Source organism: Plodia interpunctella, chromosome 21, assembly GCF_027563975.2.
Source record: "Plodia interpunctella isolate USDA-ARS_2022_Savannah chromosome 21, ilPloInte3.2, whole genome shotgun sequence".
Classification (NCBI taxonomy): Eukaryota; Metazoa; Arthropoda; class Insecta; order Lepidoptera; family Pyralidae; genus Plodia; species Plodia interpunctella.
Genome location: NC_071314.1, coordinates 5,929,828 through 5,955,197, shown reverse-complemented (window position 1 = coordinate 5,955,197; position 25,370 = coordinate 5,929,828). Strand labels below are relative to the sequence as shown.

Sequence of the window (25,370 nt, the reverse complement as noted above, 5' to 3'; positions counted from 1 at the left end):
GAATACAATATGTAAGCCAAAATGGCGACCAGCTCAGCATGGTGCCATGGTATCGAGCCATGATTTCATCGAGCTGATTTTCAGCTGGAACCAAGTACAAAAGTAGGTAAGGTGGCAAAATAAACAAGTTAATATGTACGGAAACAGAAACAAAAGTCGAAATATTTTTTCAGATATTCAGTGCTAACTCCTTAACTCGTTATACTACAAGTTGTGAATCTATATTTTTTTTATTTTTTTATTCTTCATTGTAAGCAATATCTGTAGTTTATTGTTAGGAAGATGATTTTGAATAATTAATTGACGAGTTGTATGCTTCCTAGTATTATGTGCTAATTTGTGAGCAATTCAATTTTAATTTTATGAGGACACAAATATATTTACGTTCGTATGTACATTAGCTCTAGATGATAAGCAGTTTAAAATAACAAATAGACAAAAATACAAATCTATTCTCTTTATAATATTAGTATGATAATGTACTCGTAGATGCAAACGTGAGACCACACGTAGCAAATCTATTTCCTCATACAAATCACCCTCCAGTTCCCACATAATGCTCTTGACAATATCCCGCATACTTCGACGCAGTCATTATGTGTCAAATCTCACAATCGTTATATGCACCAGACACATTGACAGGTCACACGTGCAGTTTCCGCGAGACTCAAGTGTTTGAATCAAATAATTTATTAAGAAACTAGATGTTACCCGAGGTTTCGCCCGCGTAAATTTTCCACGGGAACAGTTATTTTCCGGGATGAAAGGTCTGTCCTTCTCCATACTTAAAAATAATCATGAAGATTGGTCGAGTAGATGATAGAGCGTGATAAGGTAACAAACTTACTTTCGCATTTATAATATTATTTCGGATTTAAATTGGAGAGTTGACCTTCAATATTTAAATGACGACTTAGAGAATTATTGCAAAAAAATGTTGTTATTCAGTTGATGACTTTTTTAAAGTATTATGATAGGTACATATTATTTTGCATCTAATTTGGGTTTTTAGTGTATTTTTATTCAATGTCACGAGTATAATTAATAATACGAATAAAATGTGAATTGTTTATGAACAAATAAATAAATGAAATTAAATTAGACTTTCACAGGCATTTTTTCACGTCATATTTTTAATTAAATACTATTTACCAAAGCTATAAACTACTGTCTACTACTGAGAAGAAATTCCGATAGAAACAAATTTTAACAAAATCATATTTTAACTTCTATACTCTTCCGGATCCGAAATTACTTCAATAGCTATTGTTATTCTAGGAGACCATTCGACATCCATACCATCCATCCGTACCAATATTATAGAAAAAGTTTGTATTTTTGTTTGTAACAATAAACTCCAAAACTACTGGACCTATTTATTTTGGTGACACAGAAGCTGACGAAATTTTCAGAAGTAACATCACTACTTTTTTTACTGGTTTTACCCGAGTGAAACCAGGACGTGGCGCTAGTATTTATATGTAACTCTGTATTTCTATAGGATTTATTATCTGCTGCCGCTCTCCATACGTTCAACAAGTTCAGATCTTATAAACGTGATTTTCCACAATGATAATCTTGATAAATTGCAAAGCCTAATTCCTCTAACAAACCCAGCGGCCTGATGAACTTCGTAAATCAATAGTTTGGCATCAGCTACCTTCGGGAGCCGTGAGACTCGGGAAGGGTAGGTATATCTCACGCGAACCTTGTTGCTTTCTTCCTGGGTGTCGATTTTGAAAATCAAAATCGTGTCTCAATTGTTTTTCGATCGAAGTTCTTATTGTGTGGAAATACACGATTAGGATTTCACGTTAGTGGAATCACAACACGGCTGTATACTTTTAAGTGCAGCGGATATTTATTGCATAATGATTTAAATTATATACAAACATCTAGGAACTGGGAATTTATTGACACTCGTTATAAATCAAAAGTACCTAAATACAGAAAATTTTGCAACTATGAAAACAGTACTTATTAAACATTTTACAATATGCTCTTCATCATCATTTCGAGTGAGTTATTGCTAACACTGGTGTCAGATTTTATTTAAGTCGCTTATAGGCATCATACATGACTTTTACGACTACTTACCGCCATCTAGTGGCAGGTAGTCGCATACACACTAGTGAACTAAACTGTCCACCAGTGTGCAGGTTTCCTCACGATGTTTTCCTTCACCGGAAGCAAGTGGTGGTCTATGAAAATACTCTATATGAGTCAGTCTCTATATGAGTCAGAGTGGTATACAAACTCATGTGGCACGAGCAGGATTCGAACATGGGACTTTTCGATCAATGGCGGAAGGTCTTAATCACTGGGCCACCGCTGCTATAAACGCTGAAATATTCTCAGAACATGAGCTATAATAAAATCAAAAATTTTAAAATGAAATATTTTTTTTTACTTTCCATATACCTTCTTCTTCTTCTACATCTCGTCGTCCACTGCAGGACATAAGCCTCCTCCAATGCACGCAAAGCTTCGTCCCATATAGTTCCCATCTTCCGTCCTAATGTCATTACGTGACCCGCCCTCCTCCACTTCAGAGTAGCGACTTCCATATACCTACTAAGCTCAATCAGCTGATTGTTCAATTTATATGGGAGACCACAAAAAATATATAGAATAGACAGACGTCGCAACAGGTAAAATTTAACGAAATATTATATCATATAATTGTGAACAAGGAAATAAATAAATAAATAATTATGGGAAATAAGAAATCTACTTCTACGAATTACGGGGTAAACAGAGCCCAAAATTGTGAACATCAAAACCCACATTTAAACATGTTGCCTATGAGGAGATTCTACAGTTTATCTTCCTTACGCAGCAGTAATTAAAAAATTAGGACAACTATATTCCCTTAACCCAGGCAGTGCAGTTCAGTGACTGCATTAATTATATTAATGTCCAAACAAACAATATCTTTACGAAGCACTAATAACCCAAAATTAATTGTTAATTCGTTTATTTTGGACCTTATGGGGAAGATGTTAGAGTTGGTAATGAGTGGGCGTTCGTGTGTGAGAATACACAACTTTCTCGATATAAGTAAAAGTGGTGGAAGTTGCCGGTCCGTCTACCGCGGCTGCCTATCACACCGATCGTATCAAACTTTAAGTGAATTAAGTCATATGTGTGTGATTCCCGCCTTATAGGATTATCTAACAATTTTTTTAGTTTTTTCTATCCAAAACAGAGCGTCATCAGAAACTATTGTCGTATCGTATCGTCGTATCATATCGTCATTTCTAATTAAGATACGTTAAGTTAATTAAATAATTGAGATACGATAAGATTCTAAGGGAATAAATCCTTATGTAAATCAAAAGAAACAATTATATTTTTATTTATTACGGTGTAAAGTCAGCCCTATTTATTGAGTGCTAATCAGACAGCTTGCGCAGACGCACCCGCCGCGCGTCAGAGCGAGATTGGCTCATTATCTCCAAATCGCAGGTCCGATTCACTTTCTAGATTCGAATTTTATATTTTTAAAACATTAGTTTGTGCCAGTCTTGAAATTTTCGAGGACGCACTGAAACGATCTTATCAGAGCGGGCATTCTGCTAAAGTTAAGTCATAATCGTATCTCAATGGGGTTTAAATAGTAGTCTTTATTGCAAGTAACATTACTACTAAAAAACCCATGAGAAACGGAATTAATACCCAGGTCAGACGGTTAACTTTATTCCCGAGTTTCTTTAGGAGAGATACAGAAATTCCTCGGCTGCACGTTACTAATCTTTGATGATAGATTTGCAAACGTGATTGGCGCTACTGTAAAGTAAATTTGACAAGGATATTACTACAAAACATTTGCAACATTAAAATATTTTAAACAATTCATTTGATGTTATCTCAATACAACGGCAAATTTATGTATGCTATTTATAGTACATAATAAAAATATATTTTCATTAGCCTGTATAAAAATACTATTATTAATTTTAACATTAAAATTTAACAAAACAAAAATTGTGGTAAAATTTGTGTTTTTTATTCGTCATTCTCACAAAATTCACACAACAAACATATACATACGCAGAAACAGAACATTCAGATTATTTAATACTTTACTAGCTTTTCCCGCGGTTTCGCCCGCGTCTATTTTCACCCCCATTGTAGTTATTTGGGGATAATTTTTGAAAAATTATTAAAAAACTGTTTAACAAGTGTCTTTAACATCCAATTAATATCATCAAAATCGGTCCAGCGGTTTAGCGAAACAGACAGACACACTTCCACATTGTATGGATTCAACAACAGGCATATGGTAAAACTAATAGAAATAATACTTCATTACATGCGAGGTAATTATTTATGGTATAAAAAAGTTTATATAAAGTAGTAATAATGATACAATATAAATATATTGTAATGGATTTACGATATATAAACTAGAAAATCATATAAAAACACTCATAAATTATCACGAGCCAACCGAAAGCGTGTCAACTTAAATCACACATAACATATCTGCGACACAAACATACTTGCCTTACCAACTCATCACATCTGCCTCAAAATCATACATTTTATTCTCTTCGTGATAGAGTTCAAAATATTCTTTCAAACAGCAAAAAAAAAGTTGGTAAGGTATACAATATGTATTGTTTAGTGTTCCCAGGAATATCTCTTAGTTTCCAGAGTTGAAAGTCACCTTTCTACCGATTTCTGAACAGATTACTCTCAGTACCTTCTTAATTGTTAGATTAAATAGGATTTACCTCATTTACTGTTATAGTTTTTTTTAACTCTGTTCATAATCTCTAGTTGTTGAGAATAATGCTGTATTTTTGAATGGTTATTGTTTTATTTTCATTCAATTTATTGTCGACCTTCGTGAATTTTCGAGCGTTTTGAACGCCGTCATTATCCTCCTTCAAAATAAAGAACAATTCTAAAATTTTAAAAATCAAATGTTATTTAAATTTTACACTACCCCCAACACAGATTATTAAAAAGTTTCTTGTCTTTGTTCAAACTTGAAGAAGGGTATAATGTCGGCGGTCAAAACGCTCGAAAATTCACCCGCGTAATGTTTTTCTTATTTTTCATAAAATTGAAATTATTAAGTATTTTTTTTAGTGTGGACCGGTGGACAAGGTCGAGGTTCCTCACTTTTATTGCTATAAATATGGATAACGTCATGACAGGAAAGATATCCTTGACCTTGACTGATTTCGCGACTGCCACCAAACATGGTGACGGAAGACGGTGTTTATAGGCTGCGCTTTGGGTAGATCTCAAATGCATTATTATCTTTATAGTCGTATTCCTCATTGCTGAGGATCGTGGTCATAAGTTTGCCATTGCCTTCTCCATTTCAAAAATTAATCATCAACCAGTGTGCAGGTGTCCTCACGATGTTTTCTTCACCGCAAGCAAATAGTGGTCGATATACGTGAGTCAGATCGAATCGAAATCATTAGGAAACACCGCTGAAGGAAGTTACATAAGTAGAAATAAGTATTTTTTACACGGATTGATGCACTTCTGTTTTCCGAAAAATATCTTTGGAAAAACGGTGATCTTTTAAAAAAGCTTGAAACATCGAAGAATATAAAAAATACAAAAACAAATTTGATAAATTCACTTGTTTGGTTGATTAAAAAGAAATCTATACTATTATTTAAGTTGTTGTGAGGTATGTAACGGGGGGTAATCTCTGAAACTACCGAACCGATTTCAAAAATTCTTTCGCCATTAGAAAGGTAAGTACATTATCCAAGATTGCTTTGATATTTGTTCTCAAAATTACCACGGGAGCGAAGCCCCGGGCAACATCTAGTATATAATAAAATAACAGTTTTTTAAATATTTGTCTGCTGAGCCTCAGAATGCAGCTTAGCTTCCATCGTCCATTAATTTCAATGGGAATTAATTTATGTTTCACAGTGAAGCCTAATAGCATCACAATAAAATTACACCTTTCTTCTCCCAATATGACATAATCCAGTTACATGAGCCATTGTAAATGAATACCGGATCTTATCTCGTTCTTAGATTATTCTTTTGAAATACATTCCAAAATAAAACATACAAAAACAATAGGCATTTGTAAAAAAATATATATAATTGGGAGGAAAATATAAAGATTTGGCAAGGAAGGTAAACATTCCTTTTTTTTTTCACAAAAAGTTTAAAAGAAAAATATTTAAAACAGACATATACAATAACCTTGATATCAATTAAATAAATTATGATTTATTTAAAAAAGTCAGATAACAAGTGATGCACCCACCAAAATGGGGGTGGGTACATCACATGTTATCTGACTTTTTTGTATAGTACATACCGAGTTTGGTACTTTTGCACGCAAGACACTTGCGCGCAATCACTTGCGTGAAAAGAAACTTGCGCGCAAAGAAACAACGCAACGCAACACAATGCACCGCCACGCAACGCAACGCAACGCAACGCAACGCAACGCAACGCAACACAACGCAATTCCTTAACCTTTCGCGCAAGTTTCTTGCGCGCAAGTTCTTTCGCGCAATTTTTTTAGCGCATGTGTCCTGATACGGTACATACCTACCTAGCTCATACCTTCCCACGACACCAGTTGCATCTGCATTATTTTTTCTGAATATTTAAACAAACAGGTTGAGGTACCTAATTTAGAGATTTCCTAGATTTATTTCATCATCAACAGCCATTTAAACGTTGGGGCACTGGCGTTCCTTACGGATGGATAAGTGGTTTGGGCCACGACCCACCACGCGGGCCCATTGCGGAATGGCGGGTTTTAACGACTGTAAATACAACCGAGATAATGAAGCGGTGGTGGTGTAATGGTTAAGCCCGCCTGTGGATCGAAAGGTCCCAGGTTCGAATCCTACTTGTCCCACATAAGTTTGTATACAAATCTGACTCATATATAGTAGTTTTCATCGTCCACCACTTGCTTCCGGTAAAGGAAAACATCGAGTGAGGAAACCTGCACACTGGTTGATTATTATTAACTTGTATGTGAAATGGAGAAGGCAATGGCAAATCACTCAATTAATAATGCCAAGAAAGTTGTGTTTCATTCCACGTAATGACCACGACCTTCAGCCATGAGAAATACAACTATGAAGAAGAAAATTTCACACATTACAATTTGTAAAACTACAATAGCTGTGGACACTATCTAACTGCCAACAATTGGGTCATACATAGAATGGTATATGTGTGCAATAAAAATAATAATATTAATTAAGTCGGAAGAGCCAAGACCATGAATTTTCCACATGTGATTCGCATGAGTTCAGCTTTCCTTAACCGGCGTTTACCTTCAGAGCAAGGTTTATGGAGCATGGAAGCCTTTTAATAATCCTTTTATATATAGTAAATATTAAGTTCTTCCGTGTCGGCTCTGTGCATTTTCCTCTTAATTCTGAAACCGAAGGGTTCGATCAAAGGACGCGTATGGACATGACATTCAAAGGTTTATTTGTATTGCCACAGACACTAATATACAAAAATCTAAAACAAAAGCAGTAAAACAAGCAGTTGTTTTATACAGAAACGAAAATACGTATAGGTTTTGTTTAATATGATACCAAGGTGTATCCGCGTGTCAATCACTATTATCCTACAAACTGCAATTTTTTTCTTAGCGAAAATTGGCAAAAGTGTATCTTCATTCTTCATTAAATAATTACCTAGGTACATATATTAATGAAAATTCATACGAAATAGTACATATCCTCATCAATGCCATTAGGGTAAAAAGTTTAATGACTAACTTTGAACTTTAATGAGCCAACCGTTAGGCAGAGCAAAGGACAATTTCTAGATGTTAAACTTAATTGTAGGTAACGGCGTAGTCACGGAAACGCAACTATTTATCTTAGAATCTCTTCTCACACTGGCCCGATGCGTTCTGTCACTGGCTTAGAGTTAGTATTGACGTATAGAGCGCGCATTTCTTAGAAAAGTAGTTTTTATTGTAGGTAAAGGTGGGCGCGGCGCGACGGGCGTGACGCGATGCACGTAATAAAACATCATGTTTGTATTTTCTCAAGCACTATTTGTAGTTAGGTTGTATTTCTTAGATCATTTCATAAAAAAAAAATATGTCAACTCGTGAATGAGTTAAAAAATATTTAAACAATAAAAGCAAAAGTGTATTCAAATTGATAAAAAAATCAGAAATTGTTTCGATAATTTCTTTTACTTAAGGCCTATAACTGAATAATGTTTTGAAAAACATTTCAAACTTAGGATTTAAGTAAATACCTGTTTCATTAACACGTTGTAATTTTACAAATTTGAATTAGTATATAGGTACATACTTCTTGATTTTTCATAGGATTTTTTTACAATTTGTATGTTTGATGTGCCTTAGGTTTAGATCAATATTCTATTACTCACTGACGCGGCCAACTATGTGTATCAGTTGGTGAAGTTCTGACAATCGACGAGAGAAACATCTTGATGTGGACGAGTGTCTACTGAGGAGGTCAATACTTACATTCTGAAGATTATTTCATTCACGTAAATCCACTACACCGTTTTCCATTAATTGCATTTAATTGTAATTATGCGCGCTCTATATTAGACATGAACTTATACTAGCTCTATGGCGGCAGGTCATAGCCACAGCGTTCACACAATTAGTGCCTTTTATAAAAGTGTTTATAATTATTGGACCCTCTTCAGTTATATCTCATTGGCAAATACATTTTTACATGCAGTCTTGAAAATATAGTTATATTTTACGACTATGTTAGGTATTCATCTAGACGTATGTATAAATTATCTATCAATATAGCTATCAATATAATAATTAATACAAAAATGCTAAAATAGGTACTACCACCGTACTAAAATATGAATGCCAAACATTGAGGATCTCACTTTTACACACAAATATCATCGGATAATATTATAATATTAAGATGAAAAATAAAAGTAGATTGGGTTATCCGAATCCAAATATAATTTACTGATTTATTATCTACTAGCGACCCGTCCCGGCTTCGCTCGGGTAAATATATAGTAAATATATAATTTAGTACACCTTCCTCAGAAATCACACTATCTATTGGGTGAAACGCATGGAAATCCGTGCAATAAGATTTTGAGTTTATCACGAATAGACAGAGAGACGCGGCAGAGGGATTTTTATAGTTTATAGTTAATAGTTTATTTGCTATTAGGTAAGTACCTAACATAACACTATAAAAATAGCTTGCAATGAAATGAGTTATTGTTGTAACAAATTCCTTCAGTGTATGCAGCGTAATAAATAATTATTAGTTTTTGGTATTCTTGATCAAAACACGTACGTATAATAAAACCAGTATTTATGTATTTTATTCGGCCTTAATTAAAGTTTTTATTATCATTAAATGCTGTTCTACGATTCCTTTGTTTGGTTATTGATGATTTTGATTAAGTATCTAATAAGTTTTCAATACCACAATACTGATATTCAGTACCAACTCTAAAACGGAAAAAAATAATGGAAAAAATTATTATTATTAGCTATATATATTTTTTCTTTTACAAATTTCTGGTATATGTTACAGACTATTCTCCGGTAGGCAAGGACCTTAATATCCAAAAATAATGAATTAAAAAAAATTAGTCCACGAAGAGCACCTCCGATTAAAATAGGTATTGTTATTTGTGGTGATATTCGCTCCAGGTGTTATTCAGGTGACCTAGGTGTACATACATATGAATATGTCATTCAATAATCCTACACCCGCCACATGAAGTTAGTTAGTTTCATAACCCGGTTTAACTCGGAAATGCACCGAATATTATGTAAAACGTCTCACGCACGCTCCCATTGTTTTAGTAACATCTGGTTCGCTTGGCGCGTGCCACAAGCGCAAGCGGGAAAAGGTTTTATGCCACTTTTGTTGTTTTCAAACACACTTTCAAATAATCATATACTTATCTATCATAGATTGATAGATAAATTAGTTCTCAGACAATGTACGTATAAACAGAGACAGTGTAAATTAAAATATAATCTTAAGTGTGCCACAGTACCTCAGTAAATGTAGCAGTTTCTTCGAAGAACAACCAATGGTTTTCATATGTTCACATCTCGAGTGGTATAAGGACTTGAGGTTTAACTTTTGGACATTTTCGATACTATCCGATAAGCTGATTTATCGGCCAATTTATTTTGTAAGATTGGAAGAACAAAAAATATTGCATGCAGCATTTTTGTTATAGATTTTTTTTTGTCACCTGCTTTATCGTCATCCTACAAATTTCTCCTACTACTACTATCCTCCATCCTCCTCATCAAGCCACCCTGTGTGAATTCTGATAATTGGTTACAAAAATTGACATCAAGAGAGCTGACTGTTTAGAAAGACATTTCAAATCGCTAAAGCTTGTGTTTCAAACGGTAATTAATTAAATAATTATGAGCAAAGAAGGAAGTTCAGACTTTTTACGAAGATTGTCACACGATTACAAACCTCAGTAAGTAAAACAAACTTTCACTCGTAACAGATTTTCGTCTACAATTTCTTTTAACTGATAACTTGTCACATATACCAAAAAAAATATGAAATTGAAAATGTGTTGTAGGTACTTATTATATACCTACTTTTGAAAATAATAATGACATGGAAAAATTCTGGAATCGAGCGGGGAAGCAGGGATAACAGGTCTTCTCACTTATATTATTTGTGTTCTTATCTTCGACTAGCGGCCCGTACTTGCTTCGCTCGGGTAAAAAATAATAAATTATACACCTAAACCTTCCTCAGGAATCACACTATCTATTAGTGAAAACCGCATGAAAATCCGTGCATCCGTGTTTTTGAGTTTATCGCGAACAGACGAGACAGACAGGCAGAGGACTTTGGTTTAATATTATGTAAGGATAAGGATGACGTAGTGGCTACACTCTTATGGCAATTCATCTACTTCGACTTTGCCTCCCAATGCGTACAGTCACGACAAAAAAGATCATTCTCTCAGAGTGAGAGGCAGTGAAATACATAATAATACAGACTGTGTATGGCAAAAGGCCCAAGACTACAAAACGCCTGAGACACCCCTAGTGTTGTAGGCGTCTATGAACTGCGGTGACCACTTTCCATCAGGCGAATACTTGCTAGCTATATGATGGTATATGTATAAAAAGATATCAGTTAATTTACTCCCATTCTCCCATGACATGACACAGTCGTGATGCCCAGACTGGGGCACACCTGAAGAGCCACATAATGTTAAGCCACTAGTATTAACCTTGTGTCTCAGTGGACACGTATTTGACAAGGCTAATAGAATAACCCTTGGTATACAGTCGTAACAAAAACAAAATCTCATTTTTCTGTGACGAGACACTTAGTTTTGACTTAAGGAATCCTATGCTGATAGAGTTAGTTGAAAATGATTGTAACAATACAATATAATTATATTTTAATAAATCTTTGAGAATAATTGATTTCATTTAAACTGCTTTTAAGAGTTACTTATCATTGTTAGGTTTCTCTCATCACGTATCGGAAATTACGCCAAATCATACTCTTTTGTTTCAATCGTGAGTTACCAAAATAAGGCATTTTTTCCTTTCAAATCGTACGGGAAAGTTGTAGAAAGTTTCGATATACATTTTTGAAAGTTTACCTATTACCAAAATGATTGATTTATTTTTATAAAATGGTTGTTTGATTAAAACGATGTACAGATAAATATCGATCAATTAAGTTACCTATTATACACTTTAAAAAAAACTAAATTGGGAAGAAAATATAAAAATATTTAGAATTTTTTTCTGTACTATAAAATAAGAGTAGGTATAGCAAATTATTTTTAGATCACAGATCTTTAAAAACACGAATAATGAGATCCAAAATAATAATAAATAATGAAGGATAAAAGAAAATGTCATCTTTATCCACGAAATAGATTTTGAGGGGCTGACAATTTTTTTCTATTGTTACAGAGAAACAATGACTGTCAAGAAGGCCACACGCTGCGGAGGCATGGCCGCCATCGTCGCCAGGCAGAAGCTTCACAACGTTCACCAACAACTTGACATCACAACCATCACCAAGCCATCCTCGCTACAAACTTACAACATCAGCGTCGGATTCAATGAAAAAGATCAACTCCAACTAATCACGAAAGAAGACTCGAGTGATGATGACAAAAAGCATATTAAAGATTACACTGAACTCAAAACTAGCAAATTCGAAAACATATCCATTGATGACATCACAAACTGTACTAACATTGAGAATTATCCAAATTGCGAGAACACTCTAGTCTTTTACATAGCCAAAAACCTCAACAAAGAAGCCATAGCGCTCAAATTTGAGAACGAACAAGACTTCAAAAGAATATACTTCACATACAAGTATTTCAAAATGCGGAATCGACTGACGAAGCACACGAATAACTACTCGAGCAGCGATAGCCTGTTTTCTAAAAAGAAAACTAACGATTTGTTCAAAACTAGAAATAATAGTGTCGAAGATTACAGCCTTTACGATAAAGGCAGGCATTTCGATTTGATGCAGACGACTGATAATGATGGCGTCACGCACATATCTGTACAACACAAAAATCCCAACTCACGTTTTGATCAACCAATGAGCCTTATTGGAATTAGGAGTGACGTAGTTGATGTAGGTGAGATAGACAGTATAATCTATACAGACATGGATGTGCCTACGAAACCTGAGAGAAAAAGACTGTTTCATAAGAAATCTAAGGCTCCTCCGCCGCCTTTAGCCGCACATAAAGAGCAGTCTAAGGTGCTAAAAGGAGAATTCGTGAGAGTAAACGTTGATAGAACTCCAGATATAATTCCTAGAGATAATAAAGTAAATAGGATTCCAGATATTCTTATGTTTAGAGAGAATAAACCAAAAAAGAATACTTCAAGTAATCTGTGGTCGGTGAGCAATAAAGGTGAGTTAATTAAAGGTGTTATTATTGATGTAGTTATGTAATTTAGTGAATCGAGCGTAATGCGGAAAGGCTAGTCGAGAGTAAGTGGCGTAAGGCTGGGATCGAGGTGGAATATTTTATTATTGCATCTTCTTGCATATAATAATCACTTTTGTTAACTGTTGGATGAGTTTATTGTAGCTATGCGTTTGCACAATAAACGCGGATGTTGTAAAATTCTTAAAACAAGTATCTCACAGATATTATGTTTTATTAGAAGCTACAAACTACAATATTACAAACAAAATATTAAGAGATTGACGAAAAATTCAACCTTTTAGTCTCTATAAAATATTGTGCCAATAATAAAAGTAAATTCTGTCAACTCGGAAATTAATTACTTTTTATATAATTAATTGGAACGAAATAAACTTTCAAAATGTCGATCGGATTAACATTTTGTTCACCAATACCATCCAACAAAAAAGTATTCAATGTTTTGGCAAAACTGCTAAAAATTCGCAAAATTAAAAAAAAAACATGGTTAACAAAAGACAACGGAGTCAAGGCTAGGCCATCGCTTGCATAACACCGGTCATTCACTCCATAATGGATGTCAGACTGTGTCAAATAGAATGTAGATGTACGTGAGCTCAATGGCGCAGTAGTTAGCGCGCTCGGCCTGTTATATTGGCGGTTAAAACACTCTCACAAAGGTCATTAGATGGGTGACCAAAAATGCATTATCTTCAGCTCCTCCGTTCTTCGGAAGACACGTTAAGCCGTTGTTTTTGCAGTCATTAAAACTCGCCATCCGCAATGTGCGCGCGTACCCACCGCGCGGGCACATTGCGGATTCAAGGAAACCTTATGCTAAAGTAGAGGGAACCTTGAAATGGCTGTTGATGATGACGAAGTACTTGAACAATGTGAGATGGCACTAGTGTGCTTGGAGTAATCGCCTTAAAAGAGCAAACTTCATCTGCCTTTTTGGTAAGAGTTTTACTGCGAAAAACAAACTTAATTAATAGTATTTTAACCGTGTCAAAGATCTTAACACAGTCACGTAGCGTTTAATGCTTAGCCAAGTTAATTGTATGTGCATCTCTATGACCTGGTCATGTGCAATGTCCTACTCCAACGGGGTCAGACTTCGATTCTCGGATTGGTCAAGAATATTTCATGTCAGATTTTTAATGAAATGCGCCGAAGCTTAGAAGAAGACGCATTAACATAATAGACACTCATTAGCATTTGCAGAATTTTGTTAAAATGTTTCATTGGATAGTGAAAGTAAAACAGAAGCATTTTCTTACGCTAGTATATATAGTCTGTAGCTTTGAAAAATATTATTTGTCTACGAAATAGCATAGAATAGAATAAACATTGTTTCTGAGGAGCCCTCTCTCTCTCTCTCATCTGAGCGTTTTCCCGGTTTCTTCCTGAGCCGTTGAGCGTTGGAGCCCAGAGTCCGCTTTTCTACTTTTGTGTCTCCACTTCGCACGGTCGTCGGCATCCCTAGTTGTCAGACCAGATTCTGAGAAGCCTTATTCCTGTGAACAAATCCATTAATAGATTCGTTTCTCGTAATTTTTGAAGACCTAATTTCTCATGCAATAATTTTGAATGTCATCAACCTTGACCTTTTATACGAAAGTGTCAATCATTGTTTATTCTGGCAAATTAACATATATAAATATATATATTTAAGTAACCAGAATAAAAGACGATTTAAAACTTGAAACCAATGAGATTAAATTTATAACACCCGAAACACTATACTATATGAAAACGATCCCCAAAAATCGGCAAAATTCATTTTGATAATATAGTGTCGTCTGCCTTTATCATTTGGACGATGATTACAATCTGTAGCTGCTTAAGATTTTGTTATATTTCTTAGTTTTGTGCAAAGAATCGATATGTCTTATGTTTTCATAAAATATACGCTCATTCTCGATACAGATCTACGATTTTTTTCCTTATATCAATTTAGTTTCATAGTCTTGTACTTCCTTGTTTTGTCGCAAAAATCTTGTAACCAATTAATGCAGTTGCAAATAAGATTCCGCAACTCTATTGCTCATCTTTGCAATCAAGTGAATAGCAAACAATAGAAGTGTTTTATTCGGTTTCTGTTAAGACACAGTGCAACGATGCAAGTGCAACGATGCAATACAAATGTACCATGGCTGCAATCGTAAAAGAGATCTGTCACTTTTTATACCTTCGTCTTGAGAAAAATGTTGAGTCACTTTTTGAGTGTTTTTTTTTTAAATAAAATTATCATATATATTGTTATAAAATAATGTCGTTTAAGAAAATATTGAAACTAATTACACAACAAGTTAATATAATAATTGAATTTATCATTTGACTGATACTGATGAAGCTACAAAAATCGCAAGCATTTATTTGCAAAACATGAGTTTGTACAATATTTATAATGTTGTGTTAATGGGAAACTTCATCTTACATGTTTATGGCTATGGATATACAAATTTAGGTAAATAGAGAGCATGCTGTCATCCCACAAAACAAAAACTAATAAAAGTGACACTATTACATTTAAATTAATAACAATATTTGACTATGATTTTGTAAAATTGCAAATGCAAATAGAAATAGACTTATTTCATTTTGCACTACTTCCTCGTGTTTTATCTCTTCATGAAATGGTGTGCCTACACGATAAGAGATCTATGATCAGAAAGTGCCATAAGAATAGAGAGAGGTAACACAAGAATTATGAGATTATACTAAATTTCTTACTAGTATTTTTCCAATACTTGGAAAAACCGTGACGCCAAAACGACCGAAGTAATCATAGTTACATCATCATCAAATATTGCTCACGACCACAGCATCGACAATACGTACAATACAAAACAGAAGTTTAACAAAGGTATTTCTTATTCCGACCTCATTGTTGAGGAGTTTTCAATAGGAAAAGATGTTGCTGTATTAAACTAATCCATTTATAAACAGCGTGAAATGATTAATGAGCACTTTAGTAATCGACTGAATTTTTAACCCCCGACGCAAAAAGAGGGGTGTTATAGGTTTAACGTGTCTGTCTGTGTTTCTGTCTGTGGTATCGTAGCTCTCAAACGGATGAACCGATATTCGTTTAGTTTTTTTAGTGTCATAGATAATTTTATTCCGAGTGTTCTCAACCATGTTTCATGAAAATTGGTTCAGCCGTTCAAAAGTTGTAGCGAAATGAATATTGAAAGTCGGGGTATTTTTTATTTGTCTATATATACATTGTATATATACAAATAATCTTGTAAAAATTATACAATAATAGATGCCGAAGACCTGCGAAGTGGAGAAGATTTTGAAACTTAATCTGCACTTTAGACCAGACTCACAAACACTAAGTACCTATATATATGTATATTTAGTGTAACACATTCATAAAGGTAACACCTGTTACATAATTATTTCTATGACACTCATTTTGAGTGTTACAGAAAATACGGTTAAATCTATTTTGCTCCAAACACATATAAAAGTTGGAACATGTTTGTAAAGTGATTTTAACATTTGTCTTTGCATTGGTATACGTACGAGCGCCCACACACAGTACCTACGTCTACAAAATACATATAGTAATTTGAAATTAGACCTTATAGCCTATGACTGATGTTAAAATTAGTGAGTTGCACCGTCAAATTTGACGTTGATTTTAACTGGTGCGCCGCGGCTGACAGACAAAATGGTGTAGGTACTTACTTCGCGTTTTTCTGCGCACGTCAAAGTTGACGGTGCAACCCTCCCTAATAAGTTATAAGTATAACATGTTGAAATTGTTACATTTTATTGTATGAAATCGAAACATCGATATAAAACGGTATTATTAGGTCACTGCATAAGCTACTTTAGGCATTATAAAAATAAAAATCAATTAAACTAAACTAATTGTAAACAATCGACGTCACCTTGTACAATACTAGTGTCCGTCACATGTCAGCGTTGTCAAAAAAGTGTGAATATGAAGCAATATTGACCAGCTACTTAGCGCGGGACTGGAGGCCAAGCTGCGGGCGACTATTTAGTTAGCTATTGGGCGATGGAATTATGAAGACGGATAATATAATAAAGAGAAAATGAAGCGGTGGTGGTGTAATGATTAAGATCCCCGCCTGTGGATCGGAAGGTCCCAGGTTCTAATACTACTCGTGCCTCATGAGTTTATATACCAATCTGACTCATGTATGTTTTCATCGATTACCACTTGCTTCCGGTGAAGGAAAAACACCGTGAGGAAACCTGCACACTTGATGATTATTAACTTGTGTGTGAAATGGAGAAGGCAATGGCAAAACACTCCATTACTAATGCCAAGAAATTTGTTGTGTGTGTTTAATTCCAAGTAATGACCACGACCCTCAGTCATGAGCAACACAACTATGAAGAGAAGACAATATAATATGGTCAAAGTATTGACTTTTAGAAACAATTTTTGGGTTTTTTGTCAATTCTTTCTTTACTTTCAAATAGGTATTCTGACCGATCTAAATGCCCAGTCTGAAGATTTTATAGATGTACCGCCGTAACCTTTATTTATCCTGAAATAATATTGTCCGATTTTAAAACATAAATAAAGATAAGAAACGAACTGTCATTTCTGCAATATTTGTTAATTTCACTTATGTTTATTTTCACTTAAAGTTATTTGCATTGCTCATCGTATTTCCGCCATTACTTTCTACTTTTCTTAGGCAAAGGTTTAGAAACACCCACGACACTTGTAAAACAAATAGAGTTTGTTTATTTATGTACACATGCACAGTACATTTGTCATAAACATTTGTCATTTGTGATACAATTTATATTCATACTATGGAATTAGTAAGTAATTCGTGGAGTACCTATGGAATTAGTATTAGTAACTATGTATGTATGTATGTATGTAGTAACCATGATTCATTTTTTTCTTTTTTGTTAATCTATGTTTTCAGCCTGTATCATCCCACTGCTGGGTATAAGCTTTCTTTCGCACCTCTTCCTAAGGTCCAAACAATGTCACCTGACCAGCTGATGGTCTACCAACCGGTCTCCGTCCCTATCTAGCTATTGAGATGCAAGCTATACTGTATAACTATGGATATTGACTGGTTATAACTAGATGTTGCCAGGGTCTTCGCTCCTGTGGGAGTTTTGAAATAAAATATAGCCTATAACAATCTTGGATAATGTAACTTTCATATGGTGAAAGAATTTTAGAAATCGGTGCGGTAGTTTCGGAGATTACCCGCCTCAAACATACAAACTCACAAAGTCACAAACGCTCACCTCTTTATAAAGAATGAAACTTTTCAAATTTATTGGTTTTAAACACGTTTTGTAAAAAAAAAAACGTAAAATTGTGGCATCTTCTAATAGTCAACCATTGGACCAAAACAGAGGTAATTGTTATTAAATTGGTGATATTGAAATACTAGGACTAGGATAGATATTATATCCCAAACATATTTTTTCCCAAAATTCCCACGGTCTCGGTTTTAAACTTAGGTTTTATTATTTAGTTTTACATTTCAATTAATATCTAAGACGTTGTAGCTACAAACTATACAATAGCAAACACGTCCCAAATACTTTGTGGACTCAATTATGTACAGTCTGTTTTCTAACTTTCGTAATCTATGACCACAGCTCATGTGTGTCAGTCGAAGTTTAGTGCACATGTTTATGAGACAGGGTTGCCTGTATGTATTTAAACGGGCTAGTTCCTTTGATCCACGTTCTATAACCATCTCAGAAAGAAGATTTATTTTCATTTTTTAGATCAATAGTTTGTCTAGCGCTTATGCACCAGTTTGTAAGATGTTCGTAAGGTAGACGATAAAATAAGATATTTTCCATTTTAATAATGTGTGGTACCTAGTAGTATTCTTTGTATCAAATATAACAGACGTTCAGCTACAGGGGGAATACCATCATCTCTTAACGCGATCCACTTTACGACCTAAACAGAACTGCATCGCAAATTCGTACCATCGACTTAATTTTTTATATGAATGCGATTCATTTTAGGTTCTTAAATTGAACTGAGTTACATTGGAATCGTTCTGTAAAAGTTGATGGTAGGCCTACAGTTCACATTCATAAACACTTCTGAATACAAATCAGCTTTTTGCTACAATATCCACTGAAGAGCCTACCACGAAACATACTAACACGTAGCACGTTACCAACGTCCACACGCTATCTATTTTACCCATATCGTGTACGCAACGTGTGGACGCAATGACGTGCTACGAGTACGTGTTTTATAGCTCTGTTTTTTAGTCCACGGTAGTATGTTTCAATTTGTAAAAAGTACTTTGTTAAAAGGCATATTAAAAGTCTGATGATTATGTGAACGACAATAATGTTTGGCCCAAGCATGGTGCAGTATCCTCATAACATATTTAATTGATTGATGACATTATTACGTACGTTTAGCTTTTTATGTATATATATTTTTTTTTGTGTGACAATTTTCAATAATTTTTCTTTTAACGTAAATTTTTTTGTTTTGTTTTCGTTAATTTTTTTGACGTCAATAAGTGATGTAATAAAGAATTTTGAATTTGAATTTGAATTTGAGTAGTGCCTTGTCAAGTAATTAATCTTTTTGTTATGTCTCTTTCGGTGTTAGCCCTATAAACACATAAGTACTTAGTTTATGCGAGCCCAACCACACGTCTCATAAAACCGATTGCAGCTTGGAATTGTTTGGCAAATAAAACTTAACAGTGCGGTCAGTAATGCGTGTGCGTGCTTTACCTACTTTTGTATCTGACTGAGAATTCCTTTTAAGGATTTGCTCTGTTTACGACAGATTTCTGGTGAATTGTTACAGTTAAATCTGTCATCTAAAGCAAATTGTTGGTTAAGACGGCTGTTTTATTTATTTGTTACCAATTCACGCTGATCTTCATTTTTTTTAATTCCGCATGCACAGAGAAGAAAATAAGTATAAAAGATATTACATTGTAGTGTGAAAAAAATGTGTACGATGCGAAATAAATAAATTACATAAACATAAAAATTTACCTACAAATGACACAGCGTATCATGTGTTACACGGAAGCGAGTGGTGCGCATGAGTCGCACGGGAATCGAACCTGCCCTTCACGGTCGGGTTATGTCGCCGAAATCGATACTTTCGTACCTACATGGTTACGGTTACGGTTACCGCATATGTCTGAGTAGATGTTCTTAAGATAAAAGTAAACAAAAAAGTAAAATTTCTTCTCAGCAGTGGTCGTACCGAAATGCCAGTAAGTAGTTTCCAATTGTGAGAAATTCTATACAATTTAAAACATGGCCTGAAAGGTTTTATTTTAGAATAAATTGACTTAGAAGGGAAATATGCAAATCTAAAATGCCTGAGACAATATTTACTTAAATATATTCCTTCCATCTGCTTGGAAATCGCTTCGCTAAATACGTAGATGTTTAAAGTACAGTGAAAGATCACTTCAAAGATCAAAGACTCTTGAGAAGTCGCTTCCTGTTACCAAGATAAACAGACAATACAGACAGAAAAGCTAGCAGGGCTCTTACGCTCGTATGTGTAGAAGAGTGAAAATACCATAGACGTGTTATATTTTCGCCGTTTGATAAATGCTTCAAATAAAATCGCGCGCGAATTCACACAAGCCTACACGAGTTATTCCTATTTATGAACAAGAATCAGTTCTTGTGGATAGATCGGAATAACTAGGGGATCAGAATACTTTTATTAATTTTATATTACGTTGCTCGACTTTTAAAAAATATGGACAGTAATGAACATTGTCATATTAAAATAACAGATGTCACTTCTTTTTGCTTATATTATTATTTAAATATCTATGACATTCCCCAGATTGGATAAACAGTTAGCTCCAGAACTAACATCCCGATATAACCGACCGATCGACGACAAAATATTTATTTATATATTGATTTTCTAACGTGTTGTTTGATTGTTGACACAGGATTGCAACTATAAGCAAAGATTGCATTTCAACAAAAGTTATTACTTGGTCGATGTCTTGAAACTAAATTTTCGACATATTTTCTGCAAATAAGAAAAAGTAGGAAAGCTGGCTCCGACGCTCAATGCGGAAAAAGCAATGATATTAAGAGTGATAACGGAAGATTTACGGAATATTTAAGTGTACAATAATATTTTCACTAATCTCCGGCATTAAAATAAAACAACATAATATAATGCTTATTTCGTTATCGTATTAGCAAAAAATGTACTCATTTATCTTATTAATATTTATCATTTTCATAACAATTGCACCTATCAATGTACTTATTTCTGTTTGGGTTAAGTAGTTCATTGTAATCTCGTAATGTTTTAATCTAGAACGCGATCAAATACTATACTTATGGCCATTTATGTCGCATATTTTTGATTTGCGGGAATCAAAAACTATATGGCACTTCAAGTTGAACTAGACACATGAAATTAGCAATGAATGAATGAATGATGCAATGAGCAATTTCTTACAGCACATGGTGAACCGAAAAAAACATAATTAAAAAAAAAATGTTGCACTCCGGAGAGCCTGCAGAAGTGAAAACTTGAATATTCATATTTACGTCTTATGAATTTTCGGTCACTAAAAGTACACAATGCCGTTAAAGAAATTTCGCGCGCAAGTTCCTTTCATTAAAAACTTTGAAGTACCCATATTAAAAATATATCAAGCAAAGAAAAGGTTAGATTATCAAAAGTTCAAAGGTAACAGTCAAGAAAGAACGTCTAATTAATGTAAAATTAATATCAAAGAGAACCAAGGTCAGTTTCAAATTATGTGATCATCATTAAATTAGCAATTTTGAATCTTAAATTAATGGTGTTAAATTTCAAAAACCCCTAAAATGTATGGTTGATGGCTAATTGGTTATGCGTACACAGAGCTTACAAAATATAAGGATGTTGCATTCTTGATATTTATCAATTATTCTAAGATGGACTAATTAATACGAGTTAACATTTCTGGACTTAAAATTTACATTAAAATTATTTATAGATAATTTATTGGAGATTTCAATTATTGACCCTATGGTGAAAGCTTATAGAAGAAAGGAAGGATGGAAAGTCTAGGAATGAAAAGGATTCAACGTCATGCAGGTGATTTCACTGGCTAGAGATATATTACTAGTTTAATATGTACATGAGTACATCAGCCAATCTTAAAATAAGTAGCAATAAAATTAACAAACAATATATTCTCTTGCCCACAAAAGTGTTAGGTTTTGTACTAACAGAATTGCATAAACTCATGGCTTCAATAACCCAAATAAAAACACACAAACATTTAGTTTGAGGGATTTGACACAATCGGCAAATTTTATATATACACACATCAAGTTGCCGTTAATTAATCTCTACGCGTTGTCAATACCGGCAAATTTGCTACGAGGTATGCATTGGTGGTTTTTTCTGGCAGCAATAAAAGACTCAAGAGAAAAGAGAATACAAACTCTGCAATGTATGTTCGTATTCGCATTCGATTGAGTTCACTGATAGTATATTTCCAACATGCAGACACGCTGTTAATTCGTAATCTTCTCAAAATAATGTTGACATTGCGGCATCTAGTGGGTCAGCATCTTGTTAACATGCAATTTGCGGAAGAGTGTGCGCTGCATGCGAGATTACACGAGTAACTGATGTAACTGATTGTTTGCGTTTTATTCCATCATATGTGTGTTTATCACCGCTGCTGTCTCGATTTCAATTGATCCCGCTTCCTGTTGATGTTTACGATTCATATTAAATTGTTTATTTTTCTATGGCCATTCATGTGTATTAATGGCACCGACACTCACACAGTTCTATATCAAAAACCAATTGGCAAACTCTTTGTTTTGTGGGAACTTAGCGTCATCTTTAAATCCTTCTAATTACTATTTCCGTTTCTTTCCAGTGACCACCGGCTACGAATCCGACCGTGAGGAATGGAAGACCAGCCGCTCCCAGTTCTCCACCACAGCCTTCGACAGCCTCGCGCGCCCAACCAAGATGGCCGTGGCCCTTACTCTCAGGAAACCACGAATAGAACCAATCCAGTACTACAGGCTTACCGAACCGAAGCCACAACTCGCTCCACTATCCTTCAGGCCGAACAACTTCCTCCCACGACCACCAAGGCTCCCTAGAACGACACCAGAAATAAAGAGAAATGTCCTCAATTCAGAACACAGAAAATTCACTTCCCTCCAAAATTTAGAGCTACCGAAAAAGCTAAGTGAACCTAAAAAACAGAATGACGTGAAGAAGACAAATCATTCGAACATATCCAACAGGATCACAGGTCTGACGAATAAACTGAGAGATTTGGGTAGCCACAGCAACACTCTAGGGAGATTCAAGGCGCAGTCTCATGGAGATGTGGCAAATTTGAAGCCAGTGTTGAAGACGAATCAGCAAGATGGCAGCAAGCGACCGGTTGTCAGGACTTGCAGCGCGGAGCCACCAAAGAAAGTCACGTTTAGCGCCTTCGCTACTGTTCAAGTGGTTTAAACATTTAAAACAAATTATTTAAATCTTTGTGCAAACGAAAATAATACTTACTTACATTACTTATATTTAAATAGTAGTGTGGTTTCGCCAATAGATAATTTTAATTTTTCTGCCTGAGGTTTCGCCGGATTAAAAAAAATTGATCCCAATTTCGTACGTTCACTATTTATATGAATAAATCTGTAGATACATAAATCATTATGTATACTAGTAGTAAATACACACAATATTTTTTAAGGCCCGCACTCGACTCTGCTATGTTGTGCTAACTGAAGCTAATTTCGTTTGTCAAAAGTTCGCAGGGTGTCATTTCTGCTAACGTTAAGTTAAAATTGTGCCTTATCGGTTTTTCAGTAATAGCGCATATTGCACAGTTCATAAGGACTACTTTTTAAACTATAGAACTTTTGTTAACCGAAACTCTATTGGTTGTTCGAGACTTAGCTTTGCACAGCACAGCCGAACACTAGACGGTACCCTAAATTGATCCATCCATATTAATAAATGTGTTTTACAATTATTAATGATATTTACATAGTTTATGATAAGATTACCTGTATAAGTTTATCACCATTCTATAATTTCGCACCGCCAATTTTTTAACACCTGAACTTGTGATAAAAAATAGGCCTACCTAAATCGAATCGCCCAGTTTTCATCAAAATTGTTTTGTTTGTACAGTCAGCAACATAATTATGTATCCATGTTAATGTGTATTTATACAATAATCGATTTGTATCATTGAATCATTTAAATTTTTATAATTTCCTCTCAAAACTACAACACAAAACCGCACAAAAAATATTATTATTATTATTAATTATTTTATGTAATGGATTGAAGGCCGGGATTGTGTAAATAGTAATTATAAGATTATCATGAAACTAATTCATATATATTTTTTATTTTCACTAAGTTCATTATTGTAACATTTATATAAAATATAATATAAAATAAAAATTTTAATGCCAGTAACAAATTGTATATGTGCTAATGACATTGCATCTGGTGCCTGTTGATTAAAGAGCAAGTTTATATCTAGGTAATTCCTAACGGAACATTTCTGAGTGAGTTTGTTGGTTAAAAATCAAAATCATTGATTAATTTATTAGAACTTTAATAAAATGTTATTAAAACCTGTAAAATCTTACTTAAATCTAACAAATTATTAGTTCATAAAATAAGCCAAAATTTTCAGGTTCACTTAGAGCGCCAAAGCGCGCGTAAATCTACGGTTAATTTATGCTAGCAACATTCAAAAGAAAAATGGTGACATCCGAAAAATATACTTTTCGTAATTAGAAAAATATACCTATATTTTTCGCGTAAAATTTTATTTGTAATTAAAATGCTACGTAGAAATTGTAGTTTTAAAACTTTTTCAGTGACTTGAGACGTTGAAATGCCACCAATCTTATGTTAGAAGATTGAAGTGGGCCAGTTTCATAAAGAAACTTGTAGGTTATTTATATTATTTGTAAATAAAAATGCTTAATTTATATTCTAAGTCGATTTTATTTGACTCTTATAACATTTCTAGTCGACAACTATTTGGCTTCCTGCTTGTTAAATGAATTTCTTCATTCAGTCAAATTGTGGATTTAAAAAAGTAAAATTTTATGTTTGTACCTATAAATTGCACTGTATATTCCATTCACATTCATTTTCTTAGCATTATAATGATTAATTGATGGAATATAGCATTTTTAACAGGCCTGGAGCCTTAATTGTTAAAAAATATGATAAATATATGTGTACTTGTATAGTTTAATAACAATATATAAGTTCTAACTGACTGATCTATCAGCATTCGGTTCATAATTTTATTCTCTTGGTCTTATTTTTAAGTTAGTTTGCATTCAAAGCGACTACACCGAAGATATTTGTTGACATTAATTTTTTTCTATGTGTCATTAACTGTCAAAAGATTTTTTACATGAATATTAAAAAAAAATATCCATTAAATGTGTACACT

General features: G+C 34.1%; 1 protein-coding gene across 2 annotated transcripts in view; it reads left to right on the top strand.

The window, feature by feature from the left end:
- The window catches only part of LOC128679125 (uncharacterized), a 75,094-nt gene extending 51,069 nt beyond the window's left edge, over nucleotides 1-24,025 (top strand). For both annotated transcript variants that reach the window (XM_053761152.2, XM_064436642.1), the window contains 2 exons: nucleotides 11,924-12,894; nucleotides 22,800-24,025. In XM_053761152.2, the coding sequence (XP_053617127.1) occupies nucleotides 11,924-12,894; nucleotides 22,800-23,395 (1,567 nt within the window). In that variant the 3' untranslated portion in view covers nucleotides 23,396-24,025. The remainder of the gene's footprint in view (nucleotides 1-11,923; nucleotides 12,895-22,799) is intronic.
- Nucleotides 24,026-25,370: the final 1,345 nt, after the last annotated feature.